This window comes from Marmota marmota, unplaced genomic scaffold, assembly GCF_001458135.2.
Source record: "Marmota marmota marmota unplaced genomic scaffold, marMar, whole genome shotgun sequence".
NCBI classification, from domain to species: Eukaryota; Metazoa; Chordata; class Mammalia; order Rodentia; family Sciuridae; genus Marmota; species Marmota marmota.
Genome location: NW_026000005.1, coordinates 11,344,308 through 11,364,852, shown reverse-complemented (window position 1 = coordinate 11,364,852; position 20,545 = coordinate 11,344,308). Strand labels below are relative to the sequence as shown.

General features: G+C 35.2%; 1 protein-coding gene across 4 annotated transcripts in view; it reads right to left on the bottom strand.

Annotated features, from left to right (window-relative positions):
• Positions 1-14,620: 14,620 nt before the first annotated feature.
• The window catches only part of Nab1 (NGFI-A binding protein 1), a 45,042-nt gene continuing 39,117 nt past the window's right edge, over positions 14,621-20,545 (bottom strand). For all 4 annotated transcript variants that reach the window (XM_015481160.2, XM_048808188.1, XM_048808189.1 and 1 more), the window contains 2 exons: positions 20,407-20,523; positions 14,621-18,000 (listed from right to left, as the gene is read on the bottom strand). In XM_015481160.2, the coding sequence (XP_015336646.1) occupies positions 17,912-18,000; positions 20,407-20,523 (206 nt within the window). In that variant the 3' untranslated portion in view covers positions 14,621-17,911. The remainder of the gene's footprint in view (positions 18,001-20,406; positions 20,524-20,545) is intronic.

The following is a 20,545-nucleotide window of genomic DNA, read 5'->3' as shown; positions in this document are numbered from 1 at the left end:
CATGTAAATGATTCATTTCTGTGAATTAAAACTGTATAGAGTTCCATATGAACCCATTTTGGAGTCTCTGCACAATTTCAAGGATTCTCCCTAAATTTCCTCCCCGTCCCCTCCAAAGCGGATTAATCTGCACTCATTGCCCACACACAGTTAGTTGGACTGGAGTGAACGCCTAATCAAGGCCAAGCCAATCAGAGTCCTCTCCCGTGGAATTTGGAATTGGACTTGGAGATTGTTGCAATCTATGTTGCGAGATCCTTCCACTTCCCTACTGTCCAGTACTATCCACAAGACAGTGGCATTTCTTCCTGAACACGGCTACCCACCCTCCCAGCCTTGTTTACAAGGGGCAGAGCAGGTGCAGATGCACAAATTCCGGAGTCTAGGACTCTCCTTTTGCTGAACAGGTCAAGGTAAAAAGCTGAGTGTTGTCAGTAGATGGGCTACACACAGCAAGGCAACAAACCCTAGTTATTGCAGCACAAAGGATCAGGGAAAAGTGTGGGCTTACTCCAACTGACTGGGTTGGGCTACCTTCCCTGGCCTCCATGGGGAGGGGTGCACGCGGGCTCTGTTGCCACCTCTTCCTCAGTCCCTGTAGCTATTGGTTCTCTTGTCCCCAGCTCCACTTCCCAGTCTCCTCTAGCTGAGGAGGGGAAGTCACAGTCTGGGTGTTCTTCCCCTTCTCTTTTCAATGTGTTATTAGGACAAAAATTCTATGCCTGTTTCCTTCAAGGCCTTTCAGCCCTTGTGATCCTTTTCTTTTCTCCATAAAGTCTACATCATTTAAATCAAAAGTTTTGACTCGCAGAACTTTTTTTTCTGATTGGCTATTACAAAAGAGCCTGTTTTATAAATCCAAAAAATAAAAAGGAAAACGAAAAAGCATGGAATGTTTATCTTCTCTCACCAGCTAAAACCATCCATGTCTTCTTTAAGTCAATGTGGGAAGTTCTGGGTGAGCAGTAGGAAGTACAAAGCAGACACACACACACACACACACACACACACACACACACACACACACGTGTTTCCAGAGACTTGCTATTGCTGGCAGCCATACCCTACCCTATGAATTAGGGGGCAGGTAGAAACCAGTATGCAGAGATAATAATGAAGAACGCTCACCCTGACATGCAGAGAAACTAGTGAGAAGAGGGATATCATGGTTCCTGATGCCTTTTAGGTTTTCTGTTTCAGTACAACTCAAGATGCCCTTTCATGCTCATGACCTTAAACATCACTGTATTCTTAAAATAAATTTGTAATTTTTCTTAGGCTAACTCAAATGAGCCTATATTTTTAGCCATCAAACACGCTAATTAATACAGTTGTATAGTTTCAAAGCTAAGCTACTTTTTTCCCAGCAATCTTTAAAAGGAAAACACTATAGAGATTAACATTAATATGCAGTTAAATGTTCCAAGAACTTTTGTTATGAAAGTCTGTATTGTTCATTGCCACTCTGGTTTATGTTTCCATGATGAAGATGTCAGACTGTGGTGGAAACTTTAAGTTTTCTGTGTTGGATCTGAAAGAGATCTGACCAAGACTACTTACCTACTTCCACCCTCCTGTGCTAAGGGGTAGTTGCGAGGCTGTGGGTATTTTCTCCAAGTAAAGACTTCCTCTCTGTTCATGAGGAAGTGCAGGAAGAGACTATCCCATGGAAACAAGCATCATAGCTCCATACTCAGCTGGCCACCATGAGGCTCTTGATGCTATTAATTTCCTTTCTTTTATTCAAAGTCTGTCTGCCACATACTAGCAATAAAAGTCCTTAAGAACCCTATTATTTTCACTTGCCCATGCAAGCCTCCTTTTTGGGAATTGTGCTCCTCTAGCTCCTATTGAGCAGGCAGTAATACTAACCAACTTCTCTCAGCTCACTGGAACATATTCCTGCCTAAAACTGGAACAGTCAGATACTCCCTGCAGGAAATTTGGAATTGGGCTTTAGAGACTCCAGTCAGTCTTTGTTAAGGTCTAGACAGAAAGTTGTTGCAGGGCTGAGCTGGGTAGCTGTGAGAATAAACATCCTGAAGCAGACATTGCTCATCTGAGAAACAAAGCGGATGTGAAGAGGGAAGAGGAAATGAGGGACCATTCAGCTTCCTCCAGAGAGGAAGAAAATAACCATTGCTTCTCAGTTTCCCAGCTTCTTGGTTCTGGTTCTTTCTGAGGCTGGACTATGCTTCCTGTCCTTGGGTTCCTTTAGATATTCTCATATTCTTCAAAGAAAATTTCCTTTGTGCTTAAATTAATTTGAAAGCACTCTATTCCAGTCAACCACCATATATCTAGCCTATAACTCTCTGTAGGGGGTCAGTCATTAATTGCTAGAATATGTAATTCGTTGCCCATTAATCTGATTTTCAAAACAGGCTGTATCAAGAAAAAGACATGATCTAAGTTTATTTCTTCTCATTCCATGTATCTTTTCAGAGCAAAAAAAGGAATTTCCATTTCTTAAATTTGCTTTTTTAATATGAACAGAGATTAAAGAATTTGCTTTACAAAGTGGTAGTATATTTTAGTTGTAGGCCTAGATGTGGGAGCCAAAAAATTGTCTATCCTTAAGATATGGGATGACAGACTTAGCAGTTTTCATTTTAAATAATATTGAGGTGCTCAGATCCTTTTTCACATGACTTTCATCTGTGAAGTGACCTTGTCCTTAGCCTGAGAAAGTTCCTAACAGCAGCAGGATTTCAGTTAAACTTTAATGCATTAAAATGCTAACTGAAAATGGAATTCCATCGTTGTTCAAAATGATAGAGACTGATTAGTTATAGCATTCCTAGATAATTTTTAGTTTGAGATCAACTAGGTTAGGGTTTATTAACCTGGAGTCCATTATATATTAAGTTTGACTGTGAACCTCAAATCTATGCAAAAGTTGAAGTCTGTGCACATTGTCATGCGAGCATCAATGTGCTTCATCAGCTTTCCCGTGGGGCACATGACACAGTTAACAATCAGTAAAAGTCCACCCCCTTTTAATATAGGGAGAAACTGAGGTCCAGCAAAGATAAGACTTGATAAAGTCACTTGTGAAGACAATGGTAGAGCCAAGAGCTGGAATCCAAGCATTGGAATTTAGTCAATGTTCTTTCTCTGCATGATAGCACTCCCAAGTGCTTTAATAAGAGCTGCTTGAAAGACAGATTGTAATAGGCAAAGCATGCTCTTTAATGGCAGGAGAAGGTTGCAGATGCTAAGATTTTTTTCCCTCAGTGAATACTAACAATTAAACATTAATGATTGAGCCTCATGGATTCTTGGAGATATGCACGCAATCAGGTAAGAAAGTATTTGCACCTCCTAAAGGGGAGTGACAATCTTAGGGCATCTTTATGTTTTTTATGTGCCATAGTCCCAAACAAAATCCTGGGATTCAAAGAGCATCTCTTATGATTCATGTCTCACAAATGAGAAAACTGAGGGTCAAAAGGCTTCAATAACTTCTTAAAAGCCTCATCACCCCAAAATAAAACCAATTGCAAAAAGGAGGCTATTTGACCCCCAGTCCTTTGGTCTTTGAACTATCAAAGTGCACTTCTTTGAGCAAGAGAAATGCAATTATAGAGGAAAGAAAAATTGACTTCTTGGTGGTAGTCAAAAATGGTAGATGAACCAAGGCTCAAATTCAAGTGTCCAGAATTTTCTCTGACCAACAATAGTTAGATATTTTTCATGGTTTTGTTATTGTTGTAGGTAATAAAAACCTCATTTTGCAGACAGGAAGGGTGATGAAGAAGAGTAAGTACTGGGCTAGGGAGATAGGACCTGGGGTCCCACCCTGGCTCTGCCACTGTTGGCTATGAGACCTTTGAGTCACTTAACGGAGCCTGGGTTCATTTTGGGAATTGAGCAGATTATCTCAACAACCTATGCTCTTCAATAAAATGATTCTTTGATTCTTCTATCTGTATGTATCACAGCCCTTGTGATAACCTCTGCCTTAGGATTCTGGTGTCACACTTGTCGTTAAACTACATTGTAAGAGAATTAGAGAATGCAGAGAATTTTAAAAGCCACTTTTACTAAGTCAAAAACAGGGTAAGTCCAATTAGTCTAACTTCCTTAATACAGAAGTCTTAATAAAAGTTAATTACTTTGTACTTCAGCTCAAGAATACCAGGTTGTAGGGCTAGAGTTGTGGCTCAGTGGTAGAGCACTTGCTTAGCATGTGCAAGATACTGGGTTCAATCCTCAGTTCCACATAAAATAAAGGTATTGTGTCCACCTACAACTAAAAATAAAAATTAAAAAAAAATACCAGGTTGTACACTACTTAAATCTTAAAATTGCAAAACTCAATATTCCCAGTTCTGATGTTTTTGCATTTGGGCATGTCTTTCTGTCCTAGATAAGTGGCTGGTAACATGTTCCTTTTTAGGCTGGTTAGTCACTCTAAGGAGAAGCTAAGAGCAGATGCAGCAAGTTGACTTTCATGGCATTAAGTCATCAAAATCTATTTCTGAGAAATCAGGGAGAACTTGATTAGACCAAACTCCAGTTACTATAGTGCTCAAAGCAATAACTCAAAGCTGACATTAGCATGAGAAAAATAAATACATTTTAGGGATTTAAACATCTTTCAATTTAAAAACATATTGATCAACTATTACTATTGTGTTCTAAAAATTCTATTTGTGCCTTGATTTTTACTACCTATTTTTTAAAAAATATTTATTCATTTTTTAGTTGTAGTTGGACATGATACCTTTATTTATTTATTTTTATGTGGTGCTGAGGATTGAAACCAGGGCCTCGAACGTGTTAGGTGAGCACTCTATCACTGAGCCACAACCCCGGACCTACCACCTATTTTTGAAGGCATAATAACTGCAGATAAGCAGTAATAAAAATAAATAAAATGTTTTAAACCAAAGAAACCCCAGCCAGATGTCTATGAGGGTGGTCTGTGTCTTGGGTCAATAAAAAGTTATTTTGCAGAAACATGCAGAAAACAAATAAAAAAAAACTAAATATTTTCTTTTACATCAATCTGTGCAGATGTAAAATTTAGGTGTTATCCAATCAGTTGTTTGATGGATTCTTCTTCAGCCTTTTGAGGAACAGACTGTCGGGGACTGGGGTGAGGAGTTTAAATATTCTAGGTGTGCTGCATGATTCTGGCTTCTTGCATATGAGTTTGGATGTATGAAATAGCTCTAAGTAAATCTAACCTTCTGTGAAAGAAGGAAGGATGTGGCATTTATCAAGGAACTGGTAAACTCTTAGATGTGAATAAAAGATTCCTTATATCAAGTTCATTACTAATCTTCATATTGTTTATCAGTATGTTGTGTTTTACTTTAGCAAATTACATTAAATGATTGCCCTATTGATTCTTCCCAGTCACTCTGTCTGGTAGCACTCTCTGAAAGTAAACAAAAACCTCCTTAATAATAAACTCCAACCGCCTGTCCTCATCCTTCTCGACTCTTACCTCATTTGACATTACTGACCAACTCAACTCTGTGGCCTCCAGGATGCTACTCCTCAGTTGTCCTTCCAATTAACTGCTTTTAGTGTCTTTGATGGCTCTTGTCATTCTACCTGCCTCATATGAGGTAATATTTCCCAGGGTTCTATCCTCAACCACCTTGTCTTGTTTTCAGGTTCTTTCATTCATTCATATGGGTTCAGCCATCTTTTATGAGACTCCCATTACTCTCAAATCTAAGATTCCAGTCTTGACCTGACCTCCAAGCTTTTTCTTTTGACTTTTTAAAATTAGTTGTTCCATGACAGTAGAATGCACTTTGACATATCATATATAATAGAGCATAATTTCTCATTCTTCTGGTTATACATGATGTAGAATCCCACTTACAGTTATATATGTACATAGGGTAATAATGTCTTAATTCATTCTACTATCCTTCCTACCCCTAGGCCACACCTCCTCCCCTCCCTTCACTACCCTGTATCTAAAATAACTCTATTTTTTCCTATCCTCACCCCCTATTGTGAATTAGCATCTGTATATAAGAGAAAACATTTGGCCTTTGTTTTTTGGGGATTGGCTTATTTCGATTAGCATGATATTCTTCAGCTCTGTCCATTTACTAGCAAATGCCATAATTTCATTCTTCTTTAAGACTGAGTAATATTCCATCACATATGTACACCACAGTTTTTTTAATCCATTTATCTGTTGAAGGGCACCTAGGTTGGTTTCATAGTTTAGCTATTGTGAGTTGAGTTGCTATGAACATTGATGTAGATGCATCAATGTAGTATGATGATTTTAAGTCCTTTGGTATAAACCAAGAAGTGGGATAGCTGGGTCAAAACTTTCAAGTTTTCTGAGGAATCTCCATACCGTTTTCCATAATGGTTTCACTAATTTGTATTCCTACCAGCAATGTATGTGTGTACCTTTTCCCCTACATCCTTGCCAATAATTATTGTTGCTTGTATTCTTGGTAATTGCCATTCTGACTGGGGTGAGATGAAATCTTAGAGCAGTTTTGATTTGTGTTTTTCTAATTGTCAGAGATGTTGAACATTTTTTCATATATTTATTGATTGTAAATTTCTTCTTCTATGAGGTGTTTGTTCAGTTCTTTAGCCCATTTATTGATTGGGTTATTTAGGGTTTTTTTCTTTTTGGTGTTAAGTTTTTTAATTCTTTATGTATTTTGGAGAATAATATTCTCAGGTGCATATGATAAAGATTTTCTCCCATTCTGTAGGCTGTCTCTTCACATTATTGATTATTTCCTTTGTTTTTTAGTTGAAATCCATCCCATTTATTGATTCTTGATTTTATGTCTTGTACTTTAGGAGTCTTGTTAAGCAAGTTAGATTTAAGCCGACAGGTAAAGATTTGGGCCTACTTTTTCTTCTATTAGGTGCAGGGTCTCTGGTCTAGTGCCTAAGTCTTTGATCCATTTTGAGGTGAGTTTCATGTAGGGTGAGAGATAGGGGTTGAATTTCATTTTGTTACATGCAGATTTTGAATTTTCCCAGTACCATTTATTGAATAGGCTATCTTTTCTCCAGTGAATGTTTTTGGCACCTTTGTCTAGTATGAGATAACTGTATTTATGTGGGTTTGTCTCTGTGTCTTCTATTCTGTATCATTCTATGTGTCTGTTTTGGTGCCAGTACTGTGCAGTTTTTGTTACTATGGCTCTGTGGTATAGTTTAAGGTTTGGTATTTTGATGCCTCCTGCTTCACTCTTCTTGCTAAGGATTGCTTAGCCTATCCTGGGTCTTTTATTTTTCCAAATGAATTTCATGATTGCTTTTTCTAGTTCTATCAAGAATATTGTTGGGATTTTAATTGGAATTGCATTAAATTTGTATAATGCTTTGTGTAGTGTGGCCACTTTGACAATATTAATTCTGCCAATCCAGAAGCATGAGAGGTCTTTCCATCTTCTAAGGTCTTCTTCAACTTCTTTCTCTAATGTTCTATAATTTTCTAACTTTTCCAATCTCAATTTTTGTTTCCAAGTAAATCCTAAATAGCTCCATTATGATAAACTGAAGCCCCCTCAAACTAACTCTGTCCCAAACAGAGCCCCTTATCCCTCACTGTGGAAGACAGCATCCAAGACATTCCCCAGTGATCCCCATTTCATATCCTTGAGTGAAGACAGGATAGGTCTAGGAAGTGGGCATAATTGCCAACTTTACTCTTTATCTTTGTTCCAAATAATGCTGTGCTCAGTTATCAACATTTCAAGCTCAAGAGCTCAAGAATTGTATCATTTATTCTTATGGTCACTTTTTCCTTAGGTGTGCCTGAAAAGTGTTAATGATGAAAATTTTTGTTGTACTTAAGACCAAGTTTTAAAAATGTGTGTGTGTGTTTTGTTTTTTTTAAGAAAAATCACTATTTTTCCATCTAAAAAGAGAGACTCTCAATTAAAGAAAAAAATAAAGAACTATACTGATATTTAATTTTATCTCAAACTACCAGTATTTATATTGCTTACTTCTCAACTCTCCCACAATTGTCTCACTGGACTCACACTGGCCCACATAAAGGAGCTAGAGGCAACCAATATTTTTTAAACATATAATCTGATTTTCCTTCCTAATTACACAGAAATCAGAACAGAAACAACATATCACAAGGCAACTAATTCTTTTTCTAGACATCAAGTCCCTAAACGTCTTCATGGTTTTTCTTTTATAAAATGAGGATAATGCCATATTTGCTGGTTTGTAAATCAGATTAATTAGGTCACAACTACAGTGATAAACAGACTTGTAACTAACTTTCAGGTGTTGTCCCTAGAATTTTTTTATTCAATATGGGAAAGAATATAGTTCATAATTATAAAATTAATTTTGCCCTTTTGTAATTTTAAAATAATGTGTGGGGCTAGGGTTGTGGCTCAGTGGCAGAGTGTTTGCCTTGCACATGTGAGGCACTGAGTTTGATCCTCAGTACCACATATGAAAATAAACAAAAATATTTGATATTGTGTCCATGTATAACTAAAAATATTTTTTAAATGATTTGTGGGTGAAATTTGGAAAAGCAAATAAAGTTAAAATCAACCATATTTACCTAATTTATTTCTGTCTCCAAATCCCTTCTTCTTCCCTACCCCCTAAAAAACACACACAAAACACTTCAATCCTTAATCAGGGTTCTCTGAGATTTTCTCATAGGTTGTCAGTTTATAACTAGTGGGGGTCTCTCAAGAAAATGACTTCAAATTTTTAAAAAATCTTCAACTTCAACTGGGATCCACACTTTCTTTGATCCATTATTTTTTGCTTATTTGTTACTGCCTGTTTACATATGTGCTATTCACATATACAAACCCCTGATTGAACCATCCCAAACAAAATGTTGAACACCAAACTCTCTTTTTCTTAAATTCTCTTTGATTAAGTGACATTACTATGCTCACCTTTCCTTAGGGTCATAACCATGGATAATTTTCATCAGTATGTCCCTTCCTCAGGAGGAGGACATTTAATCTATGAAGTACTGCCATTTCATAAGCAGCTATCATAGTCTTCCTCTAGTGAACAATGGGTGTCCCTAATGGGTAGGAATGACGACTTATGTTCTTGCAAGTCCCAGTTCCTAACACTGCACCTGAATATTTTTATGCAGTTGGTTTAACAAATGTTTGCTAAATTATTATTCAATGATTGCATATCCTTCACTCTAGTTCCTCGTGATCCTTATTCTCACTGTGCAACTGAGTTCACTATGATAACCTGAATGTTGGACAATTGCAACAGAATCCTACTCTCTCCATCTCTCCTCATGTACATCATAGTCCAAATCAAGCCCTGTGGACCTTCTTGGAATACTTCACAATATCGATACAACTTGTATTACTTTGAGATTATACTCCAAACATTTTTGGACTGTTTTACTCCTCTCCTCATACTTCCAATTGTTTTCCAAATTAAATGAGAACTTTGTATAACCTGAAGATTAGTGCTCTATCTGATGTGTGAGGGGTAAAAATTCATTCCCAAGATGTAGGCTCTCTATTCACCTCACAGATAGTTTCTTTTGCTGAGGAGAAACTTTTTGGTTTGAGTCCACCCCATTTATTGATTCTTGATTTTAATTCTTACGCTATAGGAGTATTATTAAGGAAGTGGGGGCCTAATCCCACATTATGAAGATTAGGTCTACTTTTTCTTCTATTAGATGCATGATGTCTGGTTTAATTCCTAGGCCCTTGATCCACTTTGAGTTTTGTACATGGTGAAAGATAGGGGTTTAATTTCATTTTTTTGCATATGGATTTCCAGTTTTCCCAGCACCATTTGTTGAAGAGGCTATCTTTTCTCCAATGCATGTTTTTGGCACCTTTGTCTAATATAAGGTAATTGTAATTGTGTGGGGTTAGTCTCTGTGTCCTCTATTCTGTACCATTGGTCTGCCAGGCTGTTTGGTGCCAATACCATGTTCTTTTTGTTACTATAGCTCTGTAGTAGAGTTTAAGGTCTGGTATAGTGATGCCACCCGCTTTACTCTTCCTGCTAAAGATTGCTTTAGCTATTCTGGGTCTTTTTTCCAGATGAATGTCATGATTGCTTTATCTATTTCTATAAGGAATGTCATTGAAATTTTGATAGGAATTGCATTAAATCTGTAAACCACCATTAACCCAGCTATCCCTCTCCTCAGTTTATACCCAAAAGACTTAAAAACAACATACTACAGGGACACAGCCATATCAATACTTATAGCAGCACAATTCACAATAGCTAAACTGTGGTACCAACCTAGATGCCCTTCAATAGATGAATGGATAAAGAAATGTGGCATATATACACAATGGAATATTACTCAGCAATAAAAGAGAATAAAATCATGGTATTTGCAGGTAAATGGATGGAGTTAGAGAAGATAATGCTAAGTGAAGTTAGCCAATCCCAAAAAACCAAATGCCAAATGTTTTCTTTGGTATAAGGAGGCTGATTCATAGTGGGATAGGGAGAGGGAGCATGGGAGGAATAGACAAATTCTACATAGGGCAGAGGAGTTGGAGGGGAAGGGAGAGGGCATGGGGTTACTAATGATGGTTGAATGTGATGATCATTATTATCCAAAGTACATGTATGAAGACATGAATTGGTGTGAATATACTTTGTATACAAGCAGAAATATGAAAAATTGTGCTCTATATGTGTTAATAAGAATCGTAATGCATTCCACAGTCATATATAAATAAAAATATTTTAAAAAGGATTTTATTTTGTAGGCATTGTCTTCTCTATTGTTTCATCTCTAGTTAAAATTTTATTTAAATTCTCTGCCCTGGTTTCCTGATGGTATCTAAGTGTAACTCTTCTGCTCCCCTACTTGGGTCTTTCCAACATGCTAGTTCCAAAGCAGTGTGATGCCTTCCACTTCTCTGCTTCAATCCCTGCTTTCAGAATGGCTTGATGCATGTCCTTTAAGTGGATTCTAGACACCACTACTGACTAATCAACACTCAGTTATTAATACAATCATTTTCACATATGGCTTAGTTGTTTCGATATTGATGGATATTTATGCTTTATCTGTATAAAGTGCTTACTGTGTAAAATGTTCATATATCATAGAGGCCACTCAGTTTACAAGATATTCAAGTTTAGGGTGCACACGGACTTTGGAATCAGACAAGCAGAGTGTTTTATTCAGTTATTTCACTGTTGTGACCAAAAGACTTGACAAGAATGATTAGAGGAAAAGTTTATTTAGGGGTTCAAGGTTTCAGAGGTCTCAGACCATGGACAGCTGGCTCCAGTACTCTGAGCCCAATGTAAGGCAGGACATCATGGCCTAAGTGTGTAGAAGACAGCAGCTGGAAATATGGCACCCAGGAAGAAGAGAAAAAGAGATAGCACCCCTCATCACAGACAAAATATAAACCCCAAGGGCACATCCCCATCTACCCAGCTCTTCTAGTCACACTCTACCTGCCTATAGTTACCACCAGTTTATCCCTATCAGGGGATTAATGCACTGATTAAAGCTCTCATAATCTAATCATTTCACCTCTAAAATTTCTTGAATTCTCTCATGCATGAGCTTTTGGGGACACCTAATATCGAAACCATAACATGGGCTATAGTGGCCCAAGTTCCTACTTACTAGCATGTAACTACTATTACTAGTCTTGAGAAGTCCATTTTCTCATCTGCAAAATGGAGGTGGTAATACTTAATCTGAGGTTGTGGAGGATTAAATGTAAAGCAGCTGGCCCCATGCTAGGAAATGGTCGTTTGACATACGCACTACAGCAATTATTAATAGATTAAGAAAAAGAGTCTTGGTTTTATGAGGTGGTGAATAAGGCAGAACTAGATCTTGTCTTTTTAATAAGGAACCATGAGAAAAAAAGTGACTTCTCCTATAAATCAACTATCATGCTTAAAGTCTTGGGAAATAGGATCCTTCTCTCTCCTCAATTTTGAATATTACAATATATTAAAATTCTTCCTTAAAACAAACAAAAAATTATAAAAACCCTAAAATTGGGGGCTGGGGTTGTGGCTTAATGGTAGAGAACTTGCCTAGCATGTGAGGCCCTGGTTTGATTCTCAGCACCACATATAAATAAAAATAAAGGTCCATGACAACTAAGAGAAATATTTAAAAAATAAATAAAATTGTTCTTTTTGAGTAAACTGGGTAGCCTTCAATTATAATACCTTCAACGTTAATTTAAGTGGAAATTACTTCTTAATATACCCTTAATATATAAGAAATGGAATTAAGGACTTAGCTGTGTGATATCCCTTTCTATCTCATATACAAGCTATCAGGTTACCTTCTTATCTATAAAAATTAGAAATTGTCCAATTTGAGTTAGCTGATGTATACAAGAGAAATTCACAAAATACATGGATATGTTTTGATGATAGAAACATTGGCTGAATTCAGAAAGTTAAAGGGTATCTAGTCCATTTTAACTGTTCATAGAAAAATCTCCTTATGTTGTCAGGGACCTGAAGATGAAATGTGTGTTTTGAGGGTTAGCATAACTAAAATCATGAGACTCAGGAGAGTCTACAGTATCAAGAGTATGCTACCAAAGAAATCCTTTTCTGTTCTGGGAAAGATAACAGCAGGGTATGGTGTGAGACCACAGATGTTTGGTTTAACAATTCATAGCTGAGGATAGTAGGTAGTCTCAAAAATGCCTCTGCTGAACCAGTTACCAGTAAGATTCCACCTACGTATGTACTACTTAAATATCTTCCTACATACTCAAGCCTAAATGACCTGCCAATATAGGATATCTGTGACAGTTATGAGAGAATGGCCTTGCTTGCTTAGGATTGTGTGTGGGTGTTGAACATGACACTTTAAACATAAATTTATGAGGTGCAAACTTTTAATGCAAAGATGACTCATAAGGTTTCAGAATGTGTAAATATGAAGCACAATCTAATTTGTACCATCACTGGTGCTCACCCACAGCAAAACTACCCTGGGTTGATTACCAAATTGTTTGGACTACCTGGAAACTCACAAAATTTACCATTCTTAATAAGGCAATTATAAAGTAAAAATAGAGAAATACAGAAAATTCTGGAACTTAGAAGTATATGTCCTCATGTTTTCTCAATGTATATCAATGTAGAACTGTTTGGTGTTGAAGAAATATTTTAGAACATCTTACTGAAATTTAAAGAAACTGATCAAAGTGTATTAAGTGTAAAAACTAAAATTAGAAGGCAATTTCTTACTGAAGTGTCTTATTGACTGTGGTAATCTGTATACAGTGTGCGTGTGTATGTATATTATATATATACATAAAATCACATACTTGATTATAAATTTTTAAATTTTTTGTTTTAGGTGGACACAATATCTTTATTTTATTTTTATGTGGTGCTGAGGATCAAACCCAGTGTCTCATGCATGCTAGGCGAGCACTATACCACTGAGCCACAACCCCAGCCCCAGCCCCATTGATTGTAATTTCTATGTCAATTAAATATTGCAAAATTTTAAAGAATGGAAGAATAATGGTAACTGTGCAGTTCACATGGCTGATGAAATGAAAATTTCTTTCGTGATGTTTTTTCCTGGTGTTCCTTGCCTGATGGTCTCATCTAGTTGTCACAAAAATGTTGTAAGAACTTCCCTTGGTTGAAGATGGTAAAAATTAGACCTTCAACATTATATTAGAGTGATTTTTTGAAAATTGCTCACTTAGCTTTCAGAATATCCACCTTGTAAACTGTGTCTAAAGAGTCAGACACACTCAGAAGACCCAGGGTTCAAGAGGATATGGTTTTAATACTTAAGAACTGTGTGGCCTTAACAGATGAGAAGAACATGAAAGAATAATTCAGGAGCTTAACAAACCAATTTTATAATGGAAGCCATTATTTTCATAGTTCTTTTTAAAATGACTGTTAAAATTTGCTAAACTTACAAAGATTTCTAGGTTGAACTTAAAACTATACACACAGAAAGTTTTGGGATTCTAACTTTAATAAGTTAACTAGAAGTTTTAAAAACAAATTTCTGATTAGCATTTTTGCACCAAAAGCAAAAACACCTTCGAGGTAATTTTTTTCTTCTTCTATTTCCATAAGTTGGTAGAAAGAAAAGCTAAAGAAATTTTAAATATTTAACCATTGCAAACTTGGAAAGGAAGAAAAATCCTACCTCTAACATAACTTCTATGGGAAATAAGAATCATCTCAGTCATGAATAGTTAAGCATCAAGGTTTTTTGAGATTAAGAGCATAAGGTGGTTTTCAGTTAAATATCAGCTATCATATTTGGTTATATCCTTTAAGTTGATACAAACACAAAATGTTTACTCAATTCTAACTTCAGCTATTTAGTATTTGATTTCATTTCCTAAGAGACAGACCTCCTGGTTTTATTATGTTAATACCTAGGCAGATTTTCTTTTGAAGACTCAATGCAGTACTAAGTCAAGTCATAAGAAAATGGGTGTTGTTAATAATACTTAACCACTTGAATAGCCGAGTGGAGCATGTTAACTAAAGTTACCATCCAGCTATTTAGGTTTTAATCTTTAATACTGTCAATTATAATTATAAAAGGACATAGGAGCTAGGGACCTCATATTCACCAAATGGTAAGGCTTTTACCCAAGTAATTTTATTAAGGACAGGAGGAAAAGAGCATGTTTCGTTTTATTTTTTAACAACAACAAAGAGAGCCTCCAAATGAAACATATTACCACTGTGACTTTGTATCAAATCTCACCTCTTAACATTAACTGTTTTAGTCCTGGCTGGTCTCTTCTACATCTCATTCATGAAATACTTTCTCCTATAAAATGTGTACTACCATAATGACTACATAACACAAAATGCACTTAGATGTCAGCTCCTTATTCCCAATTTTGTAACATTAAAATTTGTAGTTTTTATGAGTGGTGTTAGTTTCCATCCAACTAGGTTATGAGTTCACAAAGGGCAAGGATTGAATCTTATATTTATTTTGTGGTCTTCATCCCTATCCTAATACCTGGCATAGTGCTTGTCACCTTGAAGCTCTTCGCTCAAGATTCATCTTCAAAACTTGTCAATTAAAACTTCTTTACTACAGGTTAGTACAATTTCACATACTTAGCCTGTAACACTGAGGCCAAATCAGATTAACATTTACAAACATATATTATAAATGTCAAATCCTAATGTTTCTCCTATTTATTAGTTTAGTTGGTTCAAAATGGTGAAGACTATTAAAAATGTCTTTATAAGCTTCTTATGAGTGAGAACAATATAAACTAACATCTCTCTCTGATAGACCAGAATCAACCTACAACCATTTCCCAAATAATCTTTTAGAAATGAAGGAAACTGGCATCTCATTTAGTTACAACTTAAAGACTTAAGCTCCTGTCCTGTGACACCCAAGCCCAGCCCAAATAATCAGATAAGGGAGGTACAGCAGGCTAACAGTACCCACTGTGGCAAGTGCTATGCACAAAGTGCTATGGACATAAATGTGAGGCAAACAAAATCTTTATTGCCACAGGAAACAAGTGCACTCATCCCACCTCACCAACAGCTTTAAGAGTCACAAAAATGCAGACTTCACACAATAAAATATAACACAGACTCAGGGGAAAAATGGTCCCTTGGACTATATTGGCTGTAATACTGAGGTAACCAATTGACCTTGTTCAGTGAAAATACCTCTAACACAATGAAAAAAAAAATCAACTAGTTATAACATCCAATTCATATATACAATTCAAATAAAAATATATATTATTTGCTTTAATGTATAGCAAGTTTAATACATTAGTGTTTACAAAATAAAAACTGTTTTCTACTGAAATTTTTGTGCTTCCTCATCACTAAGCTTGAAAGAGCAGAAAAGTATGATTAAGGAATCTTACTTATGGATTTAAAGATGCAGTTTGTGAGTTCATGAAAGATGGATAAATACTAGTTGGAAGATTATTGCATCTTTAAAAACTGTTGCTTATTAAAATCTATAAACTTGAACTGTAAGACACAATTAAAAAAAAACCCACAAAATTTCTCAAAATAGATTAGAATACAGGAAACGTTTCATGAAACTACTGAGATACTAACCAGTGCTATGGCTAATATTAAAAACTGAACATTCTATTTAAATTGTACTCATACTAGTTCTACACACAGTGAACAATAGAACCACAATAATCAACCTCAAGCTAGCAACAAAGTTGCAAGGTCCATAAAAAGCTTCTTCAGTGGGCAAAATACTAGGGTACATTTAAAACATTTAGAAAGGGGAAAAAGCCTTTTAATAGTATAAAAGTTGTTTACTGGTGTTTTCTACCATAAAGCTCTTCTACAAATCAAAATGAAAAAAGCAATTATATATGTGACAGTGATCAGAGACTACAGTGCAGACATTTCATCTAACATTTGGCTGACAAATTTTAGTATAACAGATCATGACAATATTTGTTACACAGTTATGATTTAAAGCAGACCTAAAAACAGACATATACTCCATGTCCATATACTCTTCTCAGCAATATCTGGGTTTAGATGAATCTGTAGGAAGTAGGTAAACTGTCAAATATCTTCTCTTCAATCAGCAGAAAAAAATGGATGTTGGCAGAGTTGGATTTTCTTTCTTTTTTTTTTAATACCCACTATGGATTCAAATATGAAATTCTTATAAGTATGCCAATGCACTATTAATATTTAATAGTGTGTATGAACATACGGTCTACTAATTAAATAGGGGAAATTATAAGTATACTTTCAAGTTAAAATGAATTTTACAAAAAAAAAAAAGCATTCAAAAATCTGAAAGGTGTACAAAAATGAAATTGTAAAATAAATAATAAACCTGTCAACTGAACTTCCATAGAAATATGCCTGCAAATATGGATCAGTGACTCCACACTTGTGATGGATGGGTGGGAAGGCATTCCCCAGGGAGAGCCACCTAGTCTGACTCCTATACTTGGAGAAGAATTTCTGAATATAAAATCTAACAATCATTATAGCCTTTGTTAAATCAACATCTTTATCACATTTAGGATTAATGTACTACATCTTAATCTATTTAACACATTCTGAAATACCAATGTTTAAATCAAGGATTTTACACATTAGTCCACTTGTTTCAAGTTCTGTCCAAGGAATAGCTTCCTATTCATTTGTTATGTAAATTCATTTGTTATGTAAATAGCAATTATGTAATCCATCTGGGTCAACTAGGTAAGAGAGATTTTTCAGAGTGCTCATCTTTTTAACTTTTAGTTTGTGCTCCTAGTAGAACAAGTGCTCATCTTTTTAACTTTAATTAATTGTGTAAATGTGCACTCATTAAAACAGCAAAAAGATTACTGAACAAATGCTATATATTTCCTGGTAAACAAAATCAGTTTCATCAAATATTAAATACACAATATTTTCCTTGGCTTAAATTGAGAAATTGCTTTTCATTTTTCTACAGTCATTGCAACCTTGCCAATAACTATATTACTTAAGCCTTCTTTTTTATGACTGCAAAGATTCTAAACTCTGATAATAATATTTACGCTAAATACACTTAAAGTAGACAATAAAATTTCAAGTAAAATAAACTGTATCCACATCTATTAGACCAAATGGGTCTCAACATCTAGATTTTACTTTATAAATTACACAAATACATTGTACATTCTGAAATAATGAATGCTTACAAAATTAACTTGTAAGCCTTTCCACATAAAATGACTTACACAGGAATGTGAATGGATCAAATGTTTCTGATATAAATTGCAACTCTCTCTTGATTTTTCTCTTTTGTGGCTGTTGTTGTTTCTTCCCAGTTTCCACAGACTGCTGCAGGAGTTCTTATGCTTTGGCTATGAAATCTGTTTGAGCTGAATGAGGCAACATTGGTTATTAAGGCTTATTTCTATGATGGAGCATTAATCCTTAAATCTGATGCCATTTCCAGAGAACAGTAGGAGAATCACAGCTATCTTGAATCTTCAGGTTCTGTTTTGATGACTTTCTTTTCCAAAGTAAAAGCTGAGTGAGGGTAGTCTTTTAAAATCCCAAGGCTCTCTGCATAAAAATGAAAACACATAGATAGTGTGTTGATATTTCAAACTGATGGGACTACAAAGTCAAACAGTTATAAAACAAGACCACAAACTTCATGGCAAATAGTATTCATGATTCTGCAATTCCATGTAACATTTTGTTCATAGAGGTGTGGTTAAAAGCTTGGATTATGGGGGCTGGGATTGTGGCTAAGCGGCAGAGCACTCGCCTAGCATGTGCGCGCTCTGGGTTCGATCCTCAGCACCACATAAAAATAAATAAAGGTATTGTGTCCAACTACAACTAAAAAAAATAAATATTAAAAAAAGCTTGGATTATGGATTTAAATTATGACTATGCCAATTACTAGTTTTATACAGTTCTAAAAGCAAGTTATACACCTTTCTAAGCTTTAGTGTCTTGATCTATAAAATGAGGATGGTATTTACAGTGTAAAATGGCATGAGAGTTAAATCATGAACTGTCCATACAACACTGAGCATATATAGAACGTTACATTTTTAAAAATGCTTGGTCCAACAAATAAAATAAAACTGATCACTTATTTTGGTTAGAATATTTACTATTGAAGAAATGACAGAAAAATATCTTCACTGTTTAAATATAAAACTAGTTTTAAAATTTCCTCTTGCCATGATATATTAAGGTAGGGAAAACAGAGATAAAAGAATAATGACTCTATTTTCATAAGAAATCACAATGTCTAATATACGGGCAGATACATACACATATACAAATAAATGTATGTTAACATGCAAGCATGTACACATACCTTTCAGCTAATAGACTTATCTGAAATTAGGTACCTCAATTTATGAATCCACCTTCTCTATACAGAAAGGAAATTTAAATTGTGCATGAGAGAAATAAAAATACTAGCCACCATTTACTGAATTCTTGTCAGCTATACAATTCATATATACCATCTTATTTAATTCTCACAACTACCTTATGAGGTAAAAATGATTTCCATTTTACAGATGAAGCAACTGAGGGACAGGGTAAGTCAAGCGTTATTCAGTCAAGTATAATGCTAACATCTGGAGCCAGGTTTGCACTATATGTAACCCATATTATTTATACTCAATTAAAAAAGAAGGAAAAAGGCTTTTTAAGGCACTCCTTTGTTCTATTCCACATAAAATCCAAGCTCAACTATATCTCTATGTAATAGAAATACAAAAAGTACATAATCATGGTAAGACACAATAAATTTAACTGGAGTATTTCTTTCATAGTGTCTTCAAAGGAATAAAAATTAGTAGAAAGTGTTTTAGCTTTGTTTTGTTTTTAAGAAAGTTAAAGAGCAGATCACTTTTTCATGTTGTGAAAAACATGAGACTCACATGTGCTACCAGTTTAGAACAATTTCTTAACTTCTCTGACAGTCTTAAAAGCATCTAAAATCAAGTATGAAATAGTCACAGCGCAGAATATTATTTAGGACTTTGACCTTTTTAGCATGTACTACTAGGAGCATAAACTAAAAACAAGAGACAAAGACTCCCTTGAAAACTTTTTTCCTAGAAAATATATAACTTAAGCTATCAGGTATAAAGTCATTATTTAATTCTAACGTTTGTAACACTACTTTTCCCACTGGCTCAGAACATAAATTTAGAATCAATTATTTTGTCTGGCCTCAGCTTCCTCATCTATAATCAGTGGCTTTGATTAAGTGACTTTCAAAGATACTCTAACTTTAAAAATTAATGATAACTAGATTCTTTCAAATGGTGATCTCTTATAATTCAACTGTGTCTAACTCCCTTTACTTAAGTAAAAGTATGTAAACACCTAACTGGAAGCTGCTTATCCTCTTATGGAGGTCAGTTTACTTCTGAAATATATTATCCACAAAATATATCTGCATAAAAAATTTACATTCTGATACATTAGCTTTCTTAGTATGAGGACAAATATACATACCATCCAACAATTTCATATTATGTTACTGACAAAAAAAGAACCAGCCAAACTCATATCAGCTATTTATTATTCAAATTTTTGTATAAAAGATACCATTCAGCTGGGCACAGTGGTGTACACTTGTAATCCCAGTGGTTCAGCAGACTAAGGCAGAAGGATAGAAAGTTGAAAGCCAGCCTCAGCAATTTAGTAAGGCCCTAAGGCCCTAACTTAGCAAGATCCTGTCTCAAAAAAAGGAGACCATTCATGTAACAGCTAATCAAAAATAATCTCAATCTTTACAAGTTTCCTCTATCATTCTTTGAAATACTATAGTCTCAAAAATAAAACTATAGAATCCACAATTTCAAAGGGGAGGAAAAACTGACCACTAATATTTTTGTTGGGGAGGGGAGAGGGACAGTTGTGGAGTAGAAAAACAAAATTTAAAGATGCTTTGTTCAAGTTTTACTCTTTGATTGTATAAGACATACTCACCTGAGGAGTGGGACTTTGCCTCATTTGAGTAAAGTCTACTCAGCTCCCCATCCACCACAAAATGATGGGGCTGTCTGTTCTGCAAATTAGGCATTCGGAGATTCAAAGGTCTCTCTCCTAATAAAAATAAAAATACATA